This window comes from Pseudomyrmex gracilis, unplaced genomic scaffold (assembly GCF_002006095.1).
Source record: "Pseudomyrmex gracilis isolate BER0280 unplaced genomic scaffold, ASM200609v1 scaffold_55, whole genome shotgun sequence".
NCBI lineage: Eukaryota > Metazoa > Arthropoda > Insecta > Hymenoptera > Formicidae > Pseudomyrmex > Pseudomyrmex gracilis.
This window is the reverse complement of record NW_018020639.1, coordinates 1-21,299: the sequence shown is the minus strand read 5'-3', so window position 1 is coordinate 21,299 and position 21,299 is coordinate 1. Positions and strand designations below refer to the sequence as shown.

General features: G+C 38.0%; 2 protein-coding genes across 8 annotated transcripts; one reads left to right on the top strand and one right to left on the bottom strand.

Annotated features, from left to right (window-relative positions):
• Nucleotides 1-69: 69 nt before the first annotated feature.
• Nucleotides 70-14,234, top strand: LOC109853821 (phosphatidylinositol 4-phosphate 3-kinase C2 domain-containing subunit beta). Of its 4 annotated transcripts, none has more exons than XM_020426301.1 (25): nucleotides 70-1,087; nucleotides 1,727-1,962; nucleotides 2,110-2,322; nucleotides 2,432-2,672; nucleotides 3,158-3,413; nucleotides 4,531-4,751; nucleotides 4,843-4,951; nucleotides 5,046-5,201; nucleotides 5,291-5,520; nucleotides 5,591-5,690; nucleotides 5,783-6,202; nucleotides 6,277-6,478; nucleotides 6,574-6,747; nucleotides 6,867-7,148; nucleotides 7,249-7,437; nucleotides 7,523-7,748; nucleotides 7,872-8,018; nucleotides 8,093-8,341; nucleotides 8,420-8,856; nucleotides 8,977-9,133; nucleotides 9,975-10,210; nucleotides 10,334-10,534; nucleotides 12,529-12,725; nucleotides 12,930-13,180; nucleotides 13,263-14,234. In XM_020426301.1, exons 2-25 carry the CDS (start codon nucleotides 1,727-1,729, stop codon nucleotides 13,434-13,436), a joined length of 5,304 nt encoding a protein of 1,767 aa, XP_020281890.1. In that variant the 5' UTR covers nucleotides 70-1,087; the 3' UTR covers nucleotides 13,437-14,234. The 4 variants fall into 4 exon arrangements, with proteins under 4 accessions (XP_020281890.1, XP_020281887.1, XP_020281891.1 ...); XM_020426298.1 differs by having other exon boundaries at nucleotides 7,523-7,754; XM_020426300.1 differs by lacking the exon at nucleotides 70-1,087 and adding an exon at nucleotides 1,117-1,530 and having other exon boundaries at nucleotides 7,523-7,754.
• On the bottom strand, nucleotides 14,213-19,413 carry LOC109853822 (eukaryotic translation initiation factor 3 subunit C). Of its 4 annotated transcripts, none has more exons than XM_020426303.1 (15): nucleotides 19,308-19,413; nucleotides 18,588-18,693; nucleotides 18,384-18,516; nucleotides 18,012-18,296; nucleotides 17,831-17,928; nucleotides 17,583-17,710; nucleotides 17,075-17,491; nucleotides 16,756-16,965; nucleotides 16,517-16,670; nucleotides 16,219-16,434; nucleotides 15,871-16,150; nucleotides 15,575-15,768; nucleotides 15,258-15,461; nucleotides 15,025-15,163; nucleotides 14,213-14,915 (listed from the first exon to the last, which is right to left on the bottom strand). In XM_020426303.1, exons 2-15 carry the CDS (start codon nucleotides 18,678-18,680, stop codon nucleotides 14,770-14,772), a joined length of 2,697 nt encoding a protein of 898 aa, XP_020281892.1. In that variant the 5' UTR covers nucleotides 18,681-18,693; nucleotides 19,308-19,413; the 3' UTR covers nucleotides 14,213-14,769. The 4 variants fall into 4 exon arrangements, with proteins under 4 accessions (XP_020281892.1, XP_020281895.1, XP_020281894.1 ...); XM_020426306.1 differs by lacking the exon at nucleotides 19,308-19,413 and adding an exon at nucleotides 19,104-19,136; XM_020426305.1 differs by lacking the exon at nucleotides 19,308-19,413 and adding an exon at nucleotides 19,045-19,089.
• Nucleotides 19,414-21,299: the final 1,886 nt, after the last annotated feature.

Here is a 21,299-nt window from a genome sequence, read left to right as displayed (position 1 = left end):
TAGAATTTATATAACAGAATTATGTGAATAAAAAAAACTGTTACGATATTACTAGAACTTGAAATTTTACATGTAAAACACACTCACACACGTGCGAACATCTGATGTATCACCACACATTCGCTGTCTCCTTTTCTCTGTCCTATTAAATTTTTTTTTAATTAAACTCTTTTGACGAGAATTGATTCGTCGAAGACGCAGATGACAAAACAAATCGGATCAGTGCGAATACAAATTGCTTCTTCTGTGAATCACCTAGCGCAAACAGAAAGGCGTATAGACTATAAGCACAATGTAACGATGCGTCGTATTATATACGCGCTCGTACATACGAAGACGGTGTGTAATGTATGTAATGTGTGTGTGTGTGTGTACGTACGTACGTACGTGTATACATATATACAAAAGCGGAACTAGTAACTGTTCGCGATCCTACGCACTCCATAAATTGAATCGGCGGTAATCAAATAAGGCGGAGGAGCGGCTGATCGGAGCGCGCCGGACACTCGCGCACTCGCCTGTCGGTAGGCTACTTCCAATTACAAGGAACACGACGAAGGCCTTCTTCTTTTCTTCTTACGTGACCGCATCGTCGCTCTGCAATTAGATACGGTCGCGTCTTTTCGCCACAGTGCCGTCCTGCTGTGCATTGTGCGCTCCGTTCCTTTCGGCCGTTCGTGACCGTCTCGCTGTGGCCGTCGTCATCGCGCGACAACAACACGTCGAGTCGGTGCGCTCTCTTTGTAAGAATCTTTGTGAAGAATTTCCCATACGTCGACGTGAGAATGATTGTTTTCACGTATTATCATCGACGCGACTGACAACGAGAAATCGGATCTCCGAAACATTTGTAATCGGGGCTTCTCTTTTCGTTCTTCGAAAAACCGGATAAGAACGGAGCGCTGGACGAGGATGTTACTTTCCTGATACGGTCACGGAGCTGCGTCGGTGGATCGTCCGTTACAGTCTCGAGCGAGAGCAAGCGAAACGGAGAGCAAGAGAAAAACGAAGACAGAAGTACAGGACGCATTTCGAAAGCGACTGTCAGTGATTGTCGGCGAGACACCTTTCCAGAAATAATGCCACGGTAAGAGAGCCCTCGGCTGCCAGCTGGTTTCTCGTAAGCGCTGCGCGGCGGTTGCTACGAGTCGGAAGCGATAACGCGGCCCTTTAAAGAGCGCTCGTCGCGCTCGTTATCGCACGTAGGCTGGCTTCTGCTGGCACTTTATCGCTCCGCGCGCGTGTTTGCATTTTAACATGCACACGCAACATACATACATCACTGACAGTCAGTAGCGTGTTGCTTGCACGCGCGTCGAGGTTCGCAAAGTGTGAAAGTAGATCCCAAAGTTCGACACCAAGTCTCTGACGTGAAATAGTGGTGAATTGTTGCGGAACAAAATAAAATCGATAGACGCGTTATAGGAACGAATTTTATTTTTTGAGACTGCGTGGTTGTCCACACATTGTCAAACAAATAAAAGTCTCTCAATTGTTGTTTTCTCTTGTTGGCTTTTATTTAATACATAGGTTAGAAGGTTTATACGTGTATAATTTTTTGTTTTCGTCTCTACTATGTGTACAATTGGATGTTTATATTTGTGTGTGACGTCACACGTCGTCTGTGTAACAATTGTGCACAATCGTTGCAATTTAGAAATAATTGTTGTTCAACATTACGAGCTTGTTAATTAATTAAGCATGTCATTCAATGCTGTCTCTCTAGATGTCACACTATAGTAGAAATACCTGCAATCAGAGGACTGCGGTGATTGATCATGAGAAACAATTTCAAGAGGACTTGGAACGGGCTCAGGCTCTCAGCTTGGAAAGTTTGGCTCTAGAAAAATTTAGATTGCAAAAATTACAATCTGAATTTAGCACTGTGCAGCAAGTTGCGCAGAACAATGTGTGCAATACAAACAGCGCGGCATCAGAAACAAATGGATCCCAGGGAGAAAGGTCAATTGCTTTCTTCTTCAACATTCAGAAATTTTTATTTTTACTTATATTATTACATATTTTTTTTTTTTTAATCAGGACTAATTGATCTAGAAGTGTAACTGTGTGTTCAAAGTGAAGTTAAATGATCTGTTAAATGATGCGCAGATTTCAAGGCAGAAGTCGACCAAGACCAGGATGTATTAACACAAATCAAAAGAACAACATAATATTGGCGCCACCGCCTCCAATACCATGTAGAAGAAACTCCACAACTACCGCAGCAACTCGAGATTCTTCTACTGATCTAATAAATTTCACAAGTCCCGTGAAGCAAGATGATCTTGTGGAATATTGTTCAGCTCCACCTCCACCACCTCCGTAACTCTTCATAATTTATATTAATTTTATTTCACTTATGTGTATTTTTGAACTTATTTTAAGATTTATTCTTTTCACATATGAAACATGACGTGTTCTTTTATTACAGAAAAGCACCGGTAGAACCTAAATGGGACACCCATCCGTCTCTAATGAAGAAACAGCCAAGAGTGTCTCGAAGCAATAGCTCAGTAGGTGCGTCGTATCATTCCAGGGATTTCAGATATCATTCTCTTTCGCCAGGTCCACGAGCCTCCACCGCACCATGTACACCAGGAACACCGAAAATTAGTCCTGTTATGTCAAGAGCTAGTAGTGTTAGCAACAATGTACCTGATATTGCACCACAGGTAACGAAGATGTTCATAGAAGTCTCTTTATTCTAACTGGTCTTTGTCTATTTTTTCTTTTTTTTTTTTTTATTGATATAATTTATACGCGTACGCATTGTACTCTACAAAGCAGTTTTAAAAGATAGTATTTTTTACAGCCTGCATGGAAATATATTATATTTAACCATATTTTCTTTAAGCAGGTATATCATTTCTTGAAGGTTTGAAAAAGGTTTATTTTCTAGACAATAGCGCATAATTACTTCTCTTTATAAAAAAAAACTAGAAAGAAAACAATTTATCTCCTTCTATTACATTACACTGTCAATCACACACCAATGAATTAGGTTTACATCTTGTCCTTTTGCTAGTGAATGCAGTTGTTTGCATTAGATCGCTAGTGCTAGTTTTTGTTTTTGTTTTTCAAGCGAGAAACATTCACTGATGCATGATGAAATGAATCGAGAAACGTTCTTTTAAAGATTATCTATTTCCGTTTTTAGATTCCTCCCTTGCCTATGAACTATAGACCGACCGTTGCACCTGCCGTGAGTGGTCCGTCAATATCGTCATTCTGCATGGATGACGAACAACTGAATATACTGAAAGTGATGGAAAAAAAACCAAATAGCAATCTTATAGATTTGAATAGCTCCGATCAAGTGGATGACAAAACGAATGTTCGCGTTAGCGTATTGGAAGCGTTTGATCCACTGCTTATCAAGACTGGAAGCGATTCCACGCAAGAACAAAAAAATGGTAAGTTAATCGGTAATATATGGGTGATTCTCTCAAAAAACATGCATTTATTTGTGTTCTTTCAATATAACTTTTTTGTATAATACAATTTTATTTCCCGACCGGTTCTATTAGAACAAAAGAATACTCTTTTTTACACTATTTAACTATAAAAGGTTTTAAAAATCATTACATAAGTAATTTTGTACAAGTTTAGCATTAAATTGTGTAATCTCCGTGGAGATTATCTTTAGCGTGGAGACGCCTTTTAAATTATTTTTCAAATTATTATTTTTTAACTTATTTATTAAAATCATCATTAGTTCTGTGCAGTCATAATTTTACGTGTACCAAAATAAGTAATATATTACGTGGAAAAAGAGTAACATATCGCATACGGCTCGATATAATAAAGTATTAAATTATGTCTCCTAATTTTTCATAAATTGTATAAATAATAGTCGATCTTGTGAACGTCGGAATGCTCGGCGACTTTATGTACGGTTCCTAAACATATTACTATTACGAAAAGAGGTCTTTCGCGCAGAGGTCAAAACTACACGCATATTGACAATACCGTAATATTTTAACTGACGATGTATATCGCGTATATTAAAGTATTAAGTAGTAAACTCCGCGTGTCATTTGCCTCCCGAACGGTTAGTACTAAAAGTTCGTTTCTGGGCTTAACTTACAAGTTCTTCATCTCAATCTATTCATAAGTAAGTGCATTTATTTTAAATGTTACTCATTTTAAAATAATTAAAAAATAATTAATTTTGTAATCTCCGTAAACTGTAATCTCCTGTGTTGGTATATTGACATAAAAAACATAGACAAGTTTTTTTATACCGCATAGTTACGTATTCATATTACGAATGGTGATAAAAATAAAAAATGGTATGAAAAAAAAAACATAATTCACATCGCTATCCGTTAGTTTAATAATAATTATTTTTTTTATCAAAAATGAAAGTTGAAATTTACGCGTTCACAGAGAATCATCTAATATAGTTTCTCGATAAGTTAAATAACATCGTAGTGTAGAAAATGACAAAGTCTTGACTAGTTGTATGTGCAAAAATTGTAAATGGATAAAAATATTATCGCCTATTATCGCGTTTTGATTATTTTACAGATACGCAATCGCAAGTTAGCGGCAGTGTATACGATCCGTTCGATCCGTTTGATTACATGTACAGCACAAATGAAAGCGTTAATTCCGATCCGGTTTATGCTGCTGTGGAAAAGTCGGCGAAGTCGCCAGCTGTGTCACCAGCCGCACCACCTCCGCTGCCTCCGCGAAATTCATCCGCATGGAATACCATAGAAAGACGAAAGACCTCTTTAGATCGCCGAGTAAGTTCTGATGAAAAAGAAACGTGTTTCTCTTCTCTTTGTTTGTTTAGGTGTAAAATAATTGTTCACATTGTTTTAACGTTATCTTCAGCAAAAACGACAAACACGGTTGTATGAAAATGTAACAGTCAAAAAAACTAGATCGTCGTTGCACGACTGTGATCTGAAGGCATTTCACGAAATGATCAAGTCCATACGACGTTAGTAAACAAATATTTGTTACGTATATATTTTTGACAATTTCTCTTTATTTTCTCTATGTAATTTGATTTAATTAAAAATCTCACACTTTAGACGAATTTCCATTCAATAATCCCAATACGAATATCGGATACGTTGTCAGTCCGATGATGGAGAATTTGTATCCCGACGGCACAAGTATAAAATTAGTAGTTTATCCGCAATTACCTAACGACAAAGATGTTCCTTCTATTTCTTTCACTTGCAACGGTAAGTTAAAGAGAGAATTTATCGTAAAAATTACTTCTGTGTTGCGCGTGTTACATCATCACATTCGTTGAACATTTGTGTTTTTTCAGTGAATTGTAGCGTCGAGCACGTTATCTTGAACGTTGCCTGTTCTCTAGAGGATGAAGATACGGTGAACGTAGAAAAATATTGTTTGAGAGTGTGGGGACTTGCTGAATATCTTGCGCCTAACACAACCTTGGCACAGTACGAATACGTACATCAGTGCATTAAGTTAGAGAAGGACATCGAATTAGCTATAATAAACAGAGCACAAATTAAACAATCCATTTCTCGAACAGTCAGTATCATTTCAGTTTTGTGTAAAAAAAAAGAGTCGTTTGTACCCAACCACTTGTTTTATTTTCTAGCTGCAAGATGATAATCGCGATCAGTGTTTAAGATTGGAGGATATCTTACCGAACGAACCCGCACATCCTATTTCGTACGACACCTTACTCATTTTACTAGGTATTTATTTGTGAAAGAATTCTCGCGTGTGTTTGTAAGATATTTGTATCGACGCTAATTACGACGTTCTCGTTTTATTTGACTCATTGCAGAAACCGTTGAAAAAGAAATGGAACGCGTGGAGAGCGCAGCGCAACAATTGGCCACTACAAATCAGGGTTCTGTTCTGCTACCTCAGCTTCAGCCGCACGGCGTGGTACAGGCAGTGAAAGCGGTGTGTGCCTTAATGGGAAGCATCGAGACCTTCGAGATCACGGAAGCCATCGACAACTTCGTGAACGCTTGTTGCAAGTTTCTGCCGCAAGCTCACACAACCAACATAGAGTGCAAAAAACCCGAGATCATACACGAGGACGGCGATTACGCCGTGGTCACTCTGAGAAAGAAGTTTCCCGACGTGATCTCTTCTCATTGCAACAAAATCCGCGACGCTATTCAGGAACTCGTCGAGATGTACTGCCACGCGTTCAGAGTCGACTTCCAACTGAGCAGCAAAGGAGAATTTTCGACAAGTAAAAAAGAAATATTTCGTATTATATGTGCAAAATCGATATACGCGATTCTATAATATATTATTATTCAACAGATACGCTAATATCGTCAGAAGTAATCGACACTATTTTGGTACGCGTTGGATCTCTGCACAGACTACCGACAATGTGGAAGCACGACGATTACATAGTGGCAGCTCAAATCTTTCACGGTACCAGACCGGTGGGACACACAGTCGTCTCGGAACCCATGACAGTGAGCTCGAACCTTTATCCGAGAATTCTCTTCAATTCGTGGTAAGCCAAGTGAAAATGACATATCTTAGATTTTTCCCCATGTTTAATCGGAAACCAATGATGATGAAAATTACGCGAATTTAAAAAAAAATCAGGTTGGAATTTCACGGAACAAGTGTGTGTCAATTGCCGAGAGAAGCCAGACTTGTGTTAGTTCTTTACGGTCGTACCTTGCAACCAGCCGAGCACGAATCAAACTCGTCCTCAGAGAACGCGATGCAAAAAGAAGAACTCGGATGGGGAGCTATACAGTTCTTCAATTACGATGGGTAAGTGTAACACATGTAACAAAATTATACCGCATCTCTCAAAAATGGTTTCCTTACTTAGCTCTCTTTTATCTTCAATATACATTTCCTTCACATCGTTCACTCTGTTCGAATTGTAGCGTTATGAGCCAAGGCAGTTTTTTTCTGTCTCTTTGGCCGGCCATCGCAGACAAAAGATTAGGTCCGGCGCCGGCGCCTGGAATTCATCCGCGCGGTGACACTCATCCTATCATAGGATTAGAATTACCTGATTATGGTGGAAAGGTGTTGTTTCCCACCGAGTCTCGGGATTACGATATGGAATTGCGAGACTACGACATGGACTCGCTGGACTTCAGTTCCTTAGATCAATATACGCAAGAATTGTTAATAGACATTACGCAGCAAGACACGTTCTCGAGGTATGTTTCAAACGGTGTTTTAACAGATTTAGCACAAAAAACAAAAAACACAATTTTGTGCCGATGTTCTGTAAAAGGACAATATGTGTTTTTTCTTTAGACCGCCCATCGAGGAGAGAGAAATTTTGTGGGAGAAAAGGCACTACTTGCACGACAGGCCTGAAGCTTTACCTAAAGTATTATTAGCTGCTCACAGTTGGGACTGGGCGTGTTTACCGGATTTACACGCGTCGCTCAGAGTTTGGTGTCCCCTGCCTCCGGTACAAGCTCTGCAATTACTCTTGCCATGGTATATACCTTGACAAAGATTATTTTTATTCTAATTCCTATGTGAGAGATACGTTTTCGGGGCATGTTGTTTTGTTTGTTCACAGTTTCCCGGACATGAAAGTCAGAGAGAAAGCAGTCGAGTGGATTCGCGAGCTCAGTAATGACGAACTTATCGATTATTTGCCGCAACTTCTACAAGCGATGAAACATGAGACGTACGAAGCTTCACCTCTGACTCGTTTCCTACTAGAGCGTGCCTTACTTTCACCGAGAGTGGCCCATCATATTTACTGGCTGTTGACTCAAGCGCTGCCGGGACAGAGTCCCCAGGTACAGGTTCGGTGATTAGCATTGTACTAATTACATTGCTCGCGCGCACCTATACCGAAAGTGCTATTTATAACAAAATATTAGTTTTATACATATATTGTATGTAATGTATTTGTTTCTTAGAATTCTTCGGAAATTGCCGCGGAAGATGACAAAGCTATCAGCTGTGCTCGTTATCATCGAAGATTACAATTAATGCTAAGAGCATTGTTGGCAGTGATTGGAGACGCGTTGAGAAAAAGTTTCCTCACTCAACAATTGCTAGTTAAAGTACGTTTTAATTCTCATGTGTTACAGTTTTACTTCAAATAGGTCGTATATTATAAGAATTTTTTTATATGCAGAATCTGCACGAGGTGGCCGAAAGTGTCAAAGTCACGAAAGAATCGTTACGGATGGAAACCCTCAAAAGTGCTTTACAAAATATACACTGCCAGCTGATGGAGGACAACGGTACGTGTCTGCCGTTGTCTCCCAGTAAACTGGTGTTCGGCATCAATGTACAAACTTGTTCTTACTTCCCGTCGTTCACTCTCCCGTTGAAAATTAACTTCATCAGCTGCGACAACGTTATATGTCCGGCGATCTTCAAGGTACGTTTCCCCCGAAGTAATTTTTCCATCTCGCGCGAAATTTTTTAGCAAACAAAATGTTCGGACTTTCTTTTCCAGGTTGGTGATGACTTGCAGCAGGATATGTTGACTCTTCAAATGGTACGCATTATGGACAAACTCTGGTTGAAGGAAGGTCTTGACTTAAAAATGGTTACCTTCGCCTGTGTGCCAACCGGACACAAACGCGGAATGATAGAAATGGTCACGAACGCCGAGACGTTGCGAAAGATCCAAGTCGAGTTTGGACTGACCGGGTCATTTAAAGACCGACCGATCGCAGAATGGTTGCAGAAGCACAATCCGTCGGAGCTTGAGTACGAGAGAGCGGTTGAAAATTTCACCGCGTCTTGCGCCGGTTACAGCGTAGCCACTTACATCCTAGGTATTTGTGACAGGCACAACGATAACATTATGTTGAAAACATCCGGTCATTTGTTTCATATCGACTTCGGAAAATTCCTGGGTGACGCACAAATGTTTGGAAACTTTAAGAGGCAAGCAATGTGTTGACATTTTATTACTATATTTACGAATATCCATTTTTATTTTTATTTTTTTTTTTTTCGGTAATGTACAAGTATGTGGTGATCTCGTGGGTTGTAATTCTCAATTAGGGACAGAACGCCATTTGTCTTGACGTCGGATATGGCGTATGTTATAAACGGTGGAGATAAACCATCGGCGAAGTTTCACTATTTCGTGGATTTGTGCTGCCAAGCGTTTAACATAGTGCGAAAACATGGAAATCTCATTCTTCATCTGTTTGGATTGGTAAGTCTTACATCATTTATGTTGCGAAAAGGGAAAACAATTTTTTTTACACGCAACTCATACTTCTTGCGAACAATCTTCGATTAAGGGACACTTAAGAGTATTTTATAAAAACCAGCAGTGCATTTTTCAAAATCAGTTACTTTTTTAATCTAAATCTACGCATACGCTAAAAGATAAATTATTTCGGAAAAAGATTGCGCACATATGCATTTTTTTTTAACATACGCTTACGTATGTTATTCGCATTAATTATTAGCGGCAAATGCAAATCAAAAAGTTCAGACATGCAAATGTTAAATTTTTTTTTTTTTAACATAGATGTCGAATGCGTTTGAAATAAAAGAATTTACGACGCGTTATGTATTTTCTATCATTTTACGTTACGAAAACAACAAACCACAACGGAACCGGTCGTATCCGCGTATCATTATCAGAAAGTATACTATCGCGGACCACTATCGCACGAAACTATATACGATGTAGTTAATTAGTATTATCGCCCTCGCTCTAATATCTTGCGCTACAAACAGTCTGAGTCAATCATGTTAAGAGTAAAGTATCGTTGGCAGTAAATACTGAGCTCTGAGAAATTGTTGTGAAGTGGTCAACGGGCACGTATTCTCAGAAAGATCGTGTGACAAGTATCTTTTAACGAACACGAGAGAGAGAGAGAGGGAGAGAGAGGGAGAGATAAAGGATCACGATGGACGATTTAATTTTGCAAAAGAATCTGCTCAGTGATTTGCACAAACAGAGCGTTATAGCGCGAAAGCTGCACGATATCGAGATAAAAGATCACGTGAATATGGCAAGAATGAACGAGTACACGACTTCGCAGATGACCTCGTCCGGTATTCCTGGAGTGACCATGGACGCGGTCAGTTACGTACAGAAGGCTCTGCTTCCCGGACAAACGAATCCCGAAGCGGCGGCTACCTTCGCCCGCATGATCGAAAGCTCGCTGAAGAGTTGGTTCACGCAGTTCAATTTCTTTCTGCACAATCTGGCGCAGCTCAGATTTTCCGGGGACCACAGCGACGGGGAACTGTTGTCCTTCATTCCGCGCACATACACGTGAGTTCTTTTATATTGATAAAATGTCTCGCAATACACGATTTTCGCGTCACGCGAAATTCCATTTTGCAATATAAGATATATACGATAAGTGTTGTAGTTTTGCAATTATATGTTTTACAGAATGCAACAGGAAGGTCAGTTAACGAGCGTGCAGGTTTACGGATATCAAAAGCGTTACGATCCGGAAAAGTATTACATGTACATCTTACGGGTGCAGCGAAAAGGCCAAGCGGATCCGACGTATCTGTTCCGAACTTACAAAGAGTTTTGCGAGTTCTATCAGAAATTGTGCATACTCTTCCCACTCGCTAAAGTAGCCAGGTAATAAACATTACGCGCGTAGTTGCACGCGCATTCTTTCTCCCTCTGTTGTTTGAGTATCATTATTTTCTTTTTTACAAAATGCTTTTTGTAAGGAACCTCAAATAATTCTTATTATTAATATATAAATTATAAGTTATATATATATATATATGTTTCTCTAAAAATACTTTTTTTGCTACAAAATAAATATAGATTATTAGTACATTTTTATACTAAATTATTCTTTACACACACGAACATATGTAATATGTGTGGACCATGTGTTATTTGCTGTGTAAAAATACAGGATAGAGTATGCACATTACAAAAAAGTATTTGAACAAAGAAAGAGAGACACAAACACATTTCTCTTCATTTTCAAAGTTCGAAATATCTTAGGAGTTTTTTTCTTCAATATTTCTCTCTCTTGTTAAATTAGCATCTCGTTGTCCGAAGAGATACGATTCTTTGTATCTGATGCGTGATCGTCTTGATTCTCATTTATTTTGTTCAATTCCTTATCGTCTGTCAATGATTGTTCAAGTGCGTTCGAATCATCGATGGAAAGTTTCGCATTTTCGACCGTCTGGTTAGCACGTTCTTCCATTTCGTTAATCGTCGACGACGACAATTTATCCGTAACGTCTGATTTCGAGCTGTCGTTTTGCGATGTTTCGTTATTATTATGAATTTCCTTTGCCAAGATATTTCTTCTGAAAAGAGGCGCGTTCTTCTGTATTGTTGACACGTCCGATTCGGAATACGAGACTCTCCGATACAAGCCCGTCAGTTCCGGAACTTTTGACTTCTTGTTGTTCATCGACAGACGTGCTCGAAACGACTTTAGACCCATTTTCTTCCGAGAGATCTTTAGACCTTGAAGAAAAAAAACAGATTATTTTACATTTAACAATTCGAACAATTTTAAATAAATTCCTTAATTATCTCTGCAGATAACACAATATTATCGCACTTTGCTGATAATATTAAGAATATTACAGTCCAAATGTATATTGTAAAAGAAATTTTTTTTTAATTTTGTTTATTACTGTTTACGAAAATACAACCACTTGTGGTTGTATTTGATTGATAAGATGTTGCTTCGTAGTGAAATAATTATATATTGAATAACATATTTACATAACAAATGTACAATGTACATCTTAAATAATGTAATAATGTATTATGTATTTTTTTCTTGTAATATCAATTACCTATTTAATTCTTATAAACAAAAAGTGTGTCTACGAAAATAATAGATTTCTTATATAAATTACTACACTACCAAAGAAATGTGATTTGTACTCACTCTGTGCGATTGTTGGGAAAACGAACTGTCACTCTTATTTTTTTTTTTCTCTTTTTAACCGAAAAAAACTTTAAATCACGAAAAATAAATAAATCACAACACACAGAGTTGAAGAAGCAAACGATCGCGTCTCTTTCTTCGAATCCAATTCGAAACAGAAACTTTTCGCGATACGCTCTAAGAATACCGGCATGTATCTCAGTCACGCAAGAAGAGATCTTCAAACACAAAATACTCTCGACGCGCACAAATGTCGCACCTTTTGATACGTGTTATCTTCAGATTATCCGATATATATTACTCAGACCTTATATTTAACGATCTTAGTCACTCATTAATTATAGCGAGCGTAAAATTTGTTTGACACAAATATATCGCGAGGAAACAAAATTAATTAATTAGCGTTTCTTCTTCTCACATTAAAAACTTTTTCGAATTGATTTTTTATCTTCTTCTGTCTTCGACACAATATTTTCTACTATCTGCTTCATGCGTCGACTACTAGTGGTAACATACGTGGATGTAATTACACCTTATCGGGCAATGTGTTGTGAGAGGAAGAAGGAAAAATATATACATTAATCCTTCGGGAGGGGGAATGCGAGTGGGAATGCGAATAGGGATGTTTATGATTACGGAGAACGGTTCCGTTAATCGGCGTGCTTCTCTCAGAAATATACGTAACTTTTTCTTGTTTCCGCAGTTTACCGAGCGGCATAAGCGTGGGACGCTCCAACATCAAACAGGTGGCCGATAAACGGCGCTCGGACATAGAGAAGTTCCTTGTGAGTCTGTTTAAGATGGCATCGGAGATATCCCAGAGCGATCTCGTGTACACTTTCTTCCATCCGCTGTTACGCGATCAGCAAAATCCCGATATTCATCTACGTAAAGTCAAAGGTACAAACACGCACAGTTTAATTCTTTTTAAAAATTGCACGAAAAAGCGTGTTTTTCGCGCTTCGACACAATTTGTATTTGTGCGACATGTAGGTTTGTCTCGTTAAATGCTTAGTTTTTTTTTTTTTTTTTTTTTTCGAGTATTTATGCAAGTGATAACGAAGTCGATTATACGAGTAATCGTATAATATTCGTGTGCGATAGTTGGAAATAATTGGTGGGCCGAGAAAAGAGTCAGAGAGAACGTACAGAGTGGTCAGATCAAGTTGTCTCTTCATTATACCCGCGGCACTCTGTCTGTCATGGTTTGTCACGCCCGAGCACTGCCTAAGGTGGCCAACGCTCAAGAGCCTAATACATACGTGAAGGTGTATCTCAAACCTGACCCCACAAAGGCAACAAAACGGAAGACAAAAGTGATAAAGAAGAATTGTCATCCGTCATTCATGGAGATGGTAAAATAGAGTTTCTCGGATTTATTACAAAACAAAAAAAAAAAAACGACGCATTAGTTAACACAATTTTTTTTTGCACCAGTTGGAGTACAGAATGCCGTTGGAAGTTATCAAAGAGAGAACGCTCGAAGCGACAATATGGAATCACGATACCTTACAGGAGAATGAATTTCTAGGTGGTATAAGTTTACCGCTCGGACGGCTCGACTTGACGAACGAAACCAGCGAATGGTTCCCATTAGGTAGTGTACGGTAAAACGATTAACAAAGACTGCCTTGAAACATAAAGTCTCTCAATGCTCATAGATATATTACTAAGATACATAGGGAACGTAATGCTAGCGCACAATATCAAAGCTTCTTCATTCTGCACAATTCAAGTGCAATAATTATCGCTTGTTCTCTCTCACGGCATATAAAAGTCTAATATTTTATTTATATAGTTTTTATGCATCTCTAGTAGTTCAATTTTTTTTTCTTTTTTTCTACGAATTTCAATATATGATAAGCACTTAAACCTATTGTGATATCAAACGAAATAAAAGTACATGTAGAAAGAGAGTCAACTTCAGCAGAAATAGATAAAGAGATTAACGGTATACACGATTATCTAAAAAAAAAAAAAAAAAAAAGACGCCTATGTACAGCAATCTGCATAACGGTAAATAGTAGAAAAAAGATACGCAAATATGCTACAAAATTTTTAAATTATATACATATATTTGTGTATATTTTTTAACAGTGTTAAAATATTGAAAAAATTTCAACACACAACTTCGATGGATTTATAAATTGGAAGTTAACTCTTTTATATAAATTTTGTACACTTTATAATTTATTTATATCACACGTTTTATCGTCTATTGACCACAAAAATTGTATATATAGATTGAATGTATTTTATAATCATATGTATATGTGCGCGGTAAAAACGAAATTTATTTTTAATCGACCGTCTCACTCTCATCTATAGAGCAATTTCTGATTCGAAAACAGAACTGTGCAGTTTCTTATCATATATATATATATCTACTTACAAAAAAAAAAAAAAAAACAGTTGAATCTTTTATATATACATATTATAAAACCATGTTTGCGAGGGAATCAGAACTTTTTATAACGTTATTTCATTAGAAGAGAATTTACATAAAATTACTTGTTTGTATAATGTCATTTATGATAAACCGACATAATAAAATTATGTAAATATACACACACGATTTATTATATGTAATAAATCCATTTTTATTTTGAATTGCAAGAAGAGAATGTCTTTTCTTCACATATCATACTCCTATATATAGTTTGAAAGATACGCTTTTTATGCATTTTTTGTATGTAGTAAAAAAGGCAAAAAGAAACATAAAGAATCTCTCTCTCGAGAATAAAATATGCTTTCATTTTCTTATATATTAGGATAAGAAATGTTTTGTTTTTTACTTATTTACACGTGCAAATATAATACGCGAATATTGCGCATATAGAGAAAATTGTATACCAATATCGTATATCAGTATATAATTAATATTATATGTTTACAGATGCGTGTCAACACTGATTACAGTTCAATAAGTAATACTTTTCTTTATTTAATAATTTCGATTCTCTTCGCGATTACGATCGCGATCGCGATCGCGGTCACGGTCGCGCCTCTGCCGACCCCAGTCCTGTCCTTGTCGATTGTAATTTTGACGGTCGCGGAAATTACCTTGGTTACCTCTCGAGAAGAAGTTACCTGAAAAAAAGAATTTGTATTTTTTTTTTTTTTTTTTTTTTTATTATAAAACAAATCACGCTGTATTGCACTCTATCATGTAAACAAGTACATAGAAGATATACGTTACCTTGTTTCATTTCAAAGATGCGTTCGTTCGAATCAACAAAGTTGTTTACTTTATCAGTGAGTTGCAGAGCCAAAGATTGAAGGCGACTCGGTTCGCTTCGGTGCATAACCACAGTTCCTGTTGGATCGTCTAAAGATGCCTGAATTTTTTGTAAACAAAAATTATAAAATAGCGCATGAAGTTATAGATTAGATTCATTTCTTTTTCATCATTTACACATAATACGACCGTACCATAAGCTCTTCATTGATTATCATTTTGCTAATAATGGAATGAACTACTGGTCGCTTCAACTGAAACATGTCAGCCAGTTTCGGCATCGAGATCGAGTCGTAAACGTGCGAGTACGTGAACAGATACGTTCGCAGAGCTTCCTCTTTGATCAATCGCGTTAGCATAGCGCGCACTTTATCTGCTTGATAGAATAGGTCCCACACCTATCGTATATTTCAAGTGATTGTTATCTTGCATTCTCGGTTTTTTAAATTTTTTTAATTGAAAGTTTTATTGAAAGTTGCTAATATAAAACTATTGCTTTTGTTTTTTATACCTTTGCGTTCATCTTTTCATTGATAATAAATGAATTACAGGCAGACCAATTGCCATTTCGCATAGCTTTAGCGGCGGCCACAACGTGCTCCCTCATGGATTCGGGCGGGCCTACCAGTGACTGACGTTCGCTGGATCTTAGTTGTTGATAGAACGTCTTAGAAATCATTCTTCGTCTTGCGTCAAATTCGTGCGCTAGAGAATTGAACATGTAACAATCTCTGAAGTAACTTGACAAGCGAAAAATATTGAATGTATATACATAAAAAAAAATTGTGTCAAAAACGTAAAATGTACCAGCCATGTATGGAATTTCGATGAGCATAGCTGAGACTAGATATACACATTCCAAAAGTTCCAGATTAATATGCGTGTGGAACGGCATTTGCCTCTGTCTCTCTATCTTTTCTTGCTCCTTGCTCCGCTCGTGCTGGCGCTGAGGCAGCAAACCTTGCGCCAAGAGCTCTTTCACTTTACCGGTCATCATCAGATCGACCAGGCAATTGTGAGCATCTTTTATATTCGCGTGACGGAACGCGCACAACCCTAGATGAGCTATCGTGCGATTGTACAAAATCTAAAACGACGCGACGGTTAATTCTGTGTTTTTTTTAAATAAGATAAATTTGTCTGCAGATTTGAGACCTGTGTAGCCGGATCGGAATGCTGAATGGTTTCTTGAAGATGCGACATCAGAATCAAGTCGCGAGCTTGGAACCAATTGTCATGAAGCGCGTGGTGATAAATATGCGAGAGAATCGCGCGTGTTCTCAGTCGATCGGTATTGTCGTGCGCGTAAACGTATTTGCACAATTTCTCCATAACTTGCACCGACGTGACCGCGTCTGGTCCTAGTTCACCCTAATGCGTACATTTGACAAATATGTAAAATCAAAGAAATATCTTTTTGCACACTCGCGTGTACTTTGTGGATAAAACTTACTTCCTTCTGTTTGAGAACATTCGGATCAAATTTGTAATACAAATGTTCTATTTTGCGTAGATACACGCGGCATAGTTCGGAAACGGTTCCTTGCCTTTCCAAATACTCTTGTACCTTGTCAATTATGGCAGCAACTTGTTTCTCATCCTTTAACCTTTGACAGGCAGAAATTTCATTGCGCGTGAATTCAACAGTCAAATCACGATCATTCGTAAATTTGTTTAAAACACGCGTGTTACCTTTCTACATAGTCGTTGCTATGCGGATCGCATTCCTTCAATAATTTCGTGAACTCCTCGTCAAGACGCTCCACCAATGTTAACACGCAACCGTGTATTTTATAAGGCGGTACTTCGAACTCCTCCATTTCTTCCACGATTGTTTCCGCTATCACCATATCGGTGTTTCCTAACAGCATATCCAGCATCTCGGTAATGCGTTCCAATATTCTAGAAACAAATTAGAGTCCATTTAACATTTATCTAACGTTTTTTAAATAAATATTGTCTTGTGTGTTGGAAAAGCTTGTTATCTATCATATCAATAATAAATACGTACTTGGACCAATACTCGGGCTTCATAGCGTCGGAAACTTTCGGATTATAATCGAATATGGAAGACACAATGGAAAACTTGATCTTCACGGCCATGGCCGAGCCAAGATTGTGGGCGTCGGCTATCGACTGCAACTCGTGCAACAACTCGATCTGCTCGCGTCTGTCCGTACGTTTCTTACCGCGCGCCGCAATAATTTCGGAAAGTTTCTTGTTGACCGCGGGAATGTTGATCTCCGCGTCTTTCGCGAACATCTTCGGCTTTTCGGACGGTATCGCCACGCCGCCTTTCACCGTTTCCCATTCTCCCTCGCCGTCGTCTTCATCGCGTTTCTTCTTCCGCTCTTTTTCTTTTCGCTCTTTACGCTGTTCTTTCCTCTTAGCCTTATCTTCATCGTCTTCCTGGGCTGTGGGTCTATCTCTAATTGACACATTTTATCACATTATATATATAAATACCGTTTTTTTTAAAAAAGACACTTTTTTTATCGCAATGTATAAATTGATTGTACTTTTTGATGTAACGTTCACGAATGTTTTGATACTGTCCCTCGTCGTCGCTACTTGTGCTCTCACTCTCGGAATCACTGCCCCAATCAGAATCGCTCTCACTGCCGTCCTCACCGTCAGTCGCACCTTTCTGTAACGTAATATAAAGAAACGTGACGAAAAAAAATCGGGCCAATTTGTTGAAGTTTCTGAACCACTAAAAAGTTCAGTTAGTTTTAATGTTATTAATAAGCAATATATGATAAAAGACCTTAAACTTAGCAACATCGGGTTCACTAGCTTCCGATCCTGCTTTCTTGAAAGCTACCGCACTGTCCTCTTCTTCCTCAGATTCGATAATTTCTTCAGCTATAAAATAATAAGAATTGTTTCAAGATCAAATTATAAATTTAAAGAATTATCTATGACAGATAATCCTGCAGTAATCGAACCTTTTTCTTCTTCCTCATCATCATCCAAATCAGGATTTTCCCTGAATTTCATAATATCGTATTCAAAATCCTTATTATATTTGCGTAACTTCTGACGCAAAGTTGAAAGTGATTTTGAATTATTTTTGGACATGTTTTTACGTCCCTCTCTGTCTTCCCAAACCTCATTAATAAAATCCTCCATTTCTACCAAACATCTTATGTAGAATCGTGGAGTTTGTCCAAGTTCTTCTTTAGTAATAACCGGTAAAGCTTTCTGATAAGCTCGCATTAAATCTTCAAAACCTAAAGAGAAAATTGAAAAGAAAACATGTTTAAAGAAACATTCAAACTTTGAGTTTTTTAATTTTGCAAGACCAAAACGCCACTTACTAGTCAACATACTGCTCATGTCCTTGATCTTTTTGTAATTTCTAATAAGTTTAATTAAATTGCTTATCTCTTCATATCGTTTTTCTTTTGTAGAGCGTACAACACGTTTTGTTTCTTCTTCGTCATCGCTGAACTGTCGACATAAATGTTTACGATATTACAGATTCACAAAAAACCAAAGAACACATGTACAGTGAGACCTACAGTAAAAGTTGCTGCTGGCGCCCTTGGCACCTGCTCCTCCTCCGATGCGCTTTCAGACTCTGAGTCTGAGCCGGTTGCAAAGAAACGACTCATGATGGCAAATCTTCTGCAATAAGTAAGATATTGAAGTTTGTAAATTTACATCTGTTAATCTCAATTGTGTATCACCTATAATTGTTTATACAATATTAACCTTTAGAATACTGTGAATGAATATATCCGGTCTGTAAAAACCGTCGCTACGACATAAAGACAGATATTCGCTTGTGTGAAATGAACGTTCGCTATGGCCGAGAGGCTACCGCAACTTCCGGCTACAACTCTTATTACTGTACTTTTAACATTCGCCGTTCACAGAGCGCTCGGTTGTGTTGCTCGGTTCGTCTTCTAAAAGTTCGTATTCTAAAGGTTAAAACTTGTATACATAGAAATACACTATATATATATATAAGCATACGTAAATATGCAAGTCCGTAAAAATAAATGTAAAAATAACAATGCTTCGAGCTCGCTTACAAACTATATTGTTACTTTAACGAGTAATGTGCGTGACGTAAAATTTCCGGCATTACACACAGATCACGTGTAACGTAAACGATCCCTTCGATTTAACGCAAAGTGCGCACATAATTGTTAATAAAAATCAGGTTTACCGAAGGGCAGAGTTGAACGACACTTGTGTAGTCAAAAATTAAAATTTTTAAACTAAAAACCTCTTACCAATATTTTTTAATAAAACAACAGATCGCGTCCAGATGCCACGGGGATGATGGTTAGCCGCGTTGATGGCGTGCAGAACACGCGTCCAATCTCAGGTAAGCGTTCAGCAAAACGATTGCTGAGTTGTCATCTTGTCTATGTAAGAACCAATGGGTGCATCCAGAGCGGTCGTGCTTCTGGATGAGCCCAATCACGTTCAATTGCTAGAAAGCAGCTTGTTCTGCTGAACGCGCAACAAATATGGATGATCGTTCAAAATACACTAGACATCTATGACCTCATACAAAATCTAGTGAACTTCTTTACTTTTGCCAGAGAGAAGTCTGAGCAGAGAGAAGACTAAGAGCGGCCATGCCATTGTTGCTTTTACGACGGTTTCCAGCCGCTACTTTCAGCGCCGACTTCCACTTTGCGTGGAAACTCGAGAACTACGAAACGAGTTCCACTTTCAGGCGCATACGATAAAAATGTATCTCGGTTAGAGTCTGTGATAAGATCATTATCATTCAATTTGAATCCGTGCTACATGAACTTTACTGTCGATAATTAGAACTGCCAACCATCAAGAGCATCGGTGATGGAGGCACACACACAAACGAAACCGTGTCCGTGTGCGTGACGTCCAACGACATGAATGAATGACCCTAGCCGCTCTCCGCAGTCTTCTCTCTGCTGAAATACAAACTCAAAAAAAAATTAACCACGAAAAGATATAGATACTATAATAAACACGAAAAGAAAATACCAAATAAATATATATAACAAACTAAACAATATACTACACACGAAAAAAATAGATAATATAATAAACACTAAAGATAATAAACAAAGTTAAGGTCTATTATCTTTCGCACAATAATGACGATATTCTAAAGCTTTGCAATTTCTGGCGCACTTCAAGCGTCAATTTTGACGAACACAGGGTAACTAAAACTGTCGCTTTAATGGAATTTGAAACATCGAGAACAAGTGACTTTCACAATCTAACTAATTAGGTAAATTCATTTTTTCTCGATATATAACATACTGTTCAAAATTTTAATTTTACTATCACCAAACATACAAACTTTCCTATTTCTTTTTTACTTTTCAATGAAAACTTTGAGACTACCTGTTATAAAATCTTATTGTAAAAAAACATTTATATTACTTCACCTTGCATTTCCAATGTGTGTATCTTTATTACATATATATCACTATCTTTTAAACCACGAAATATATTAAACTTGTATGCTCGATATTTCAAAATTTGTAAAATAGACCGTTACAAAGAAAGCGAACAGACAAAACTTATCATCATGACTAGGTGACTGATATGTCACGTAACATATCCGATCTAAAAAACCTCTAAGTAACATACTCTTAAATTAGATACTTATTTCACGCACACAATAAACTGAATGCGCAACTACACATGAGCGTACGTATATGTACTCCTTATGCACGCATTCGAATAGTGCACGACCGACTAAAACCTACTACATCCACCACAATCGTGCATAAAATGCATGCACGTATTGCACATATGCTTCTGCTGCACCACATATACTTCTACAACCTTTACACATAAATAAAACAACCGCAATTTTTTTTTTTTTTTTTTTTACGAGGAAAAATGCCCGCGCACACCCTGATCTCTTCTGAGGGATCACCATATCCCAGAAAAAAGATCAGGGTAGTGTGGGAATCGAACCCACTAAAAAACCTCGGGAATCGCTCGCATATGGGAATCGCACGCAAGTAGGAATCGCACGCATAGAATCATCACTCGCATATGGGAATCGCACGCAAGTAGGAATCGCTCGCAAAAGAAAATCGCACGCATATGGGAATCGCACGCAAGTAAAAATCGCACGCAAAAGGAAATCGCACGCATATGGGAATCGCACGCAAGTACGAATCGCTCGCAAAAGGGAATCGCACGCAAGTAGGAATCGCTCGCAAAAGGGAATCGCACGCATATGGGAATCGCTCGCAAAAGGGAATCGCACG

Bases quoted from the DNA above. Each gene is read 5' to 3' on its own strand.
- LOC109853821 (XM_020426298.1), top strand. From the start codon at position 1,727: ATGTCACACTATAGTAGAAATACCTGCAATCAGAGGACTGCGGTGATT. The intron at 1,963-2,109 runs GTCAATTGCTTT...AATGATGCGCAG, and splicing joins AATGGATCCCAGGGAGAAAG to ATTTCAAGGCAGAAGTCGAC. The intron at 6,748-6,866 runs GTAAGTGTAACA...TTCGAATTGTAG, and splicing joins CAGTTCTTCAATTACGATGG to CGTTATGAGCCAAGGCAGTT.
- LOC109853822 (XM_020426303.1), bottom strand. From the start codon at position 18,680: ATGAGTCGTTTCTTTGCAACCGGCTCAGACTCAGAGTCTGAAAGCGCA. The intron at 17,492-17,582 runs GTACAATCAATT...TGTGTCAATTAG, and splicing joins CGTGAACGTTACATCAAAAA to AGATAGACCCACAGCCCAGG. The intron at 16,966-17,074 runs GTACGTATTTAT...ATTTGTTTCTAG, and splicing joins AAGCCCGAGTATTGGTCCAA to AATATTGGAACGCATTACCG.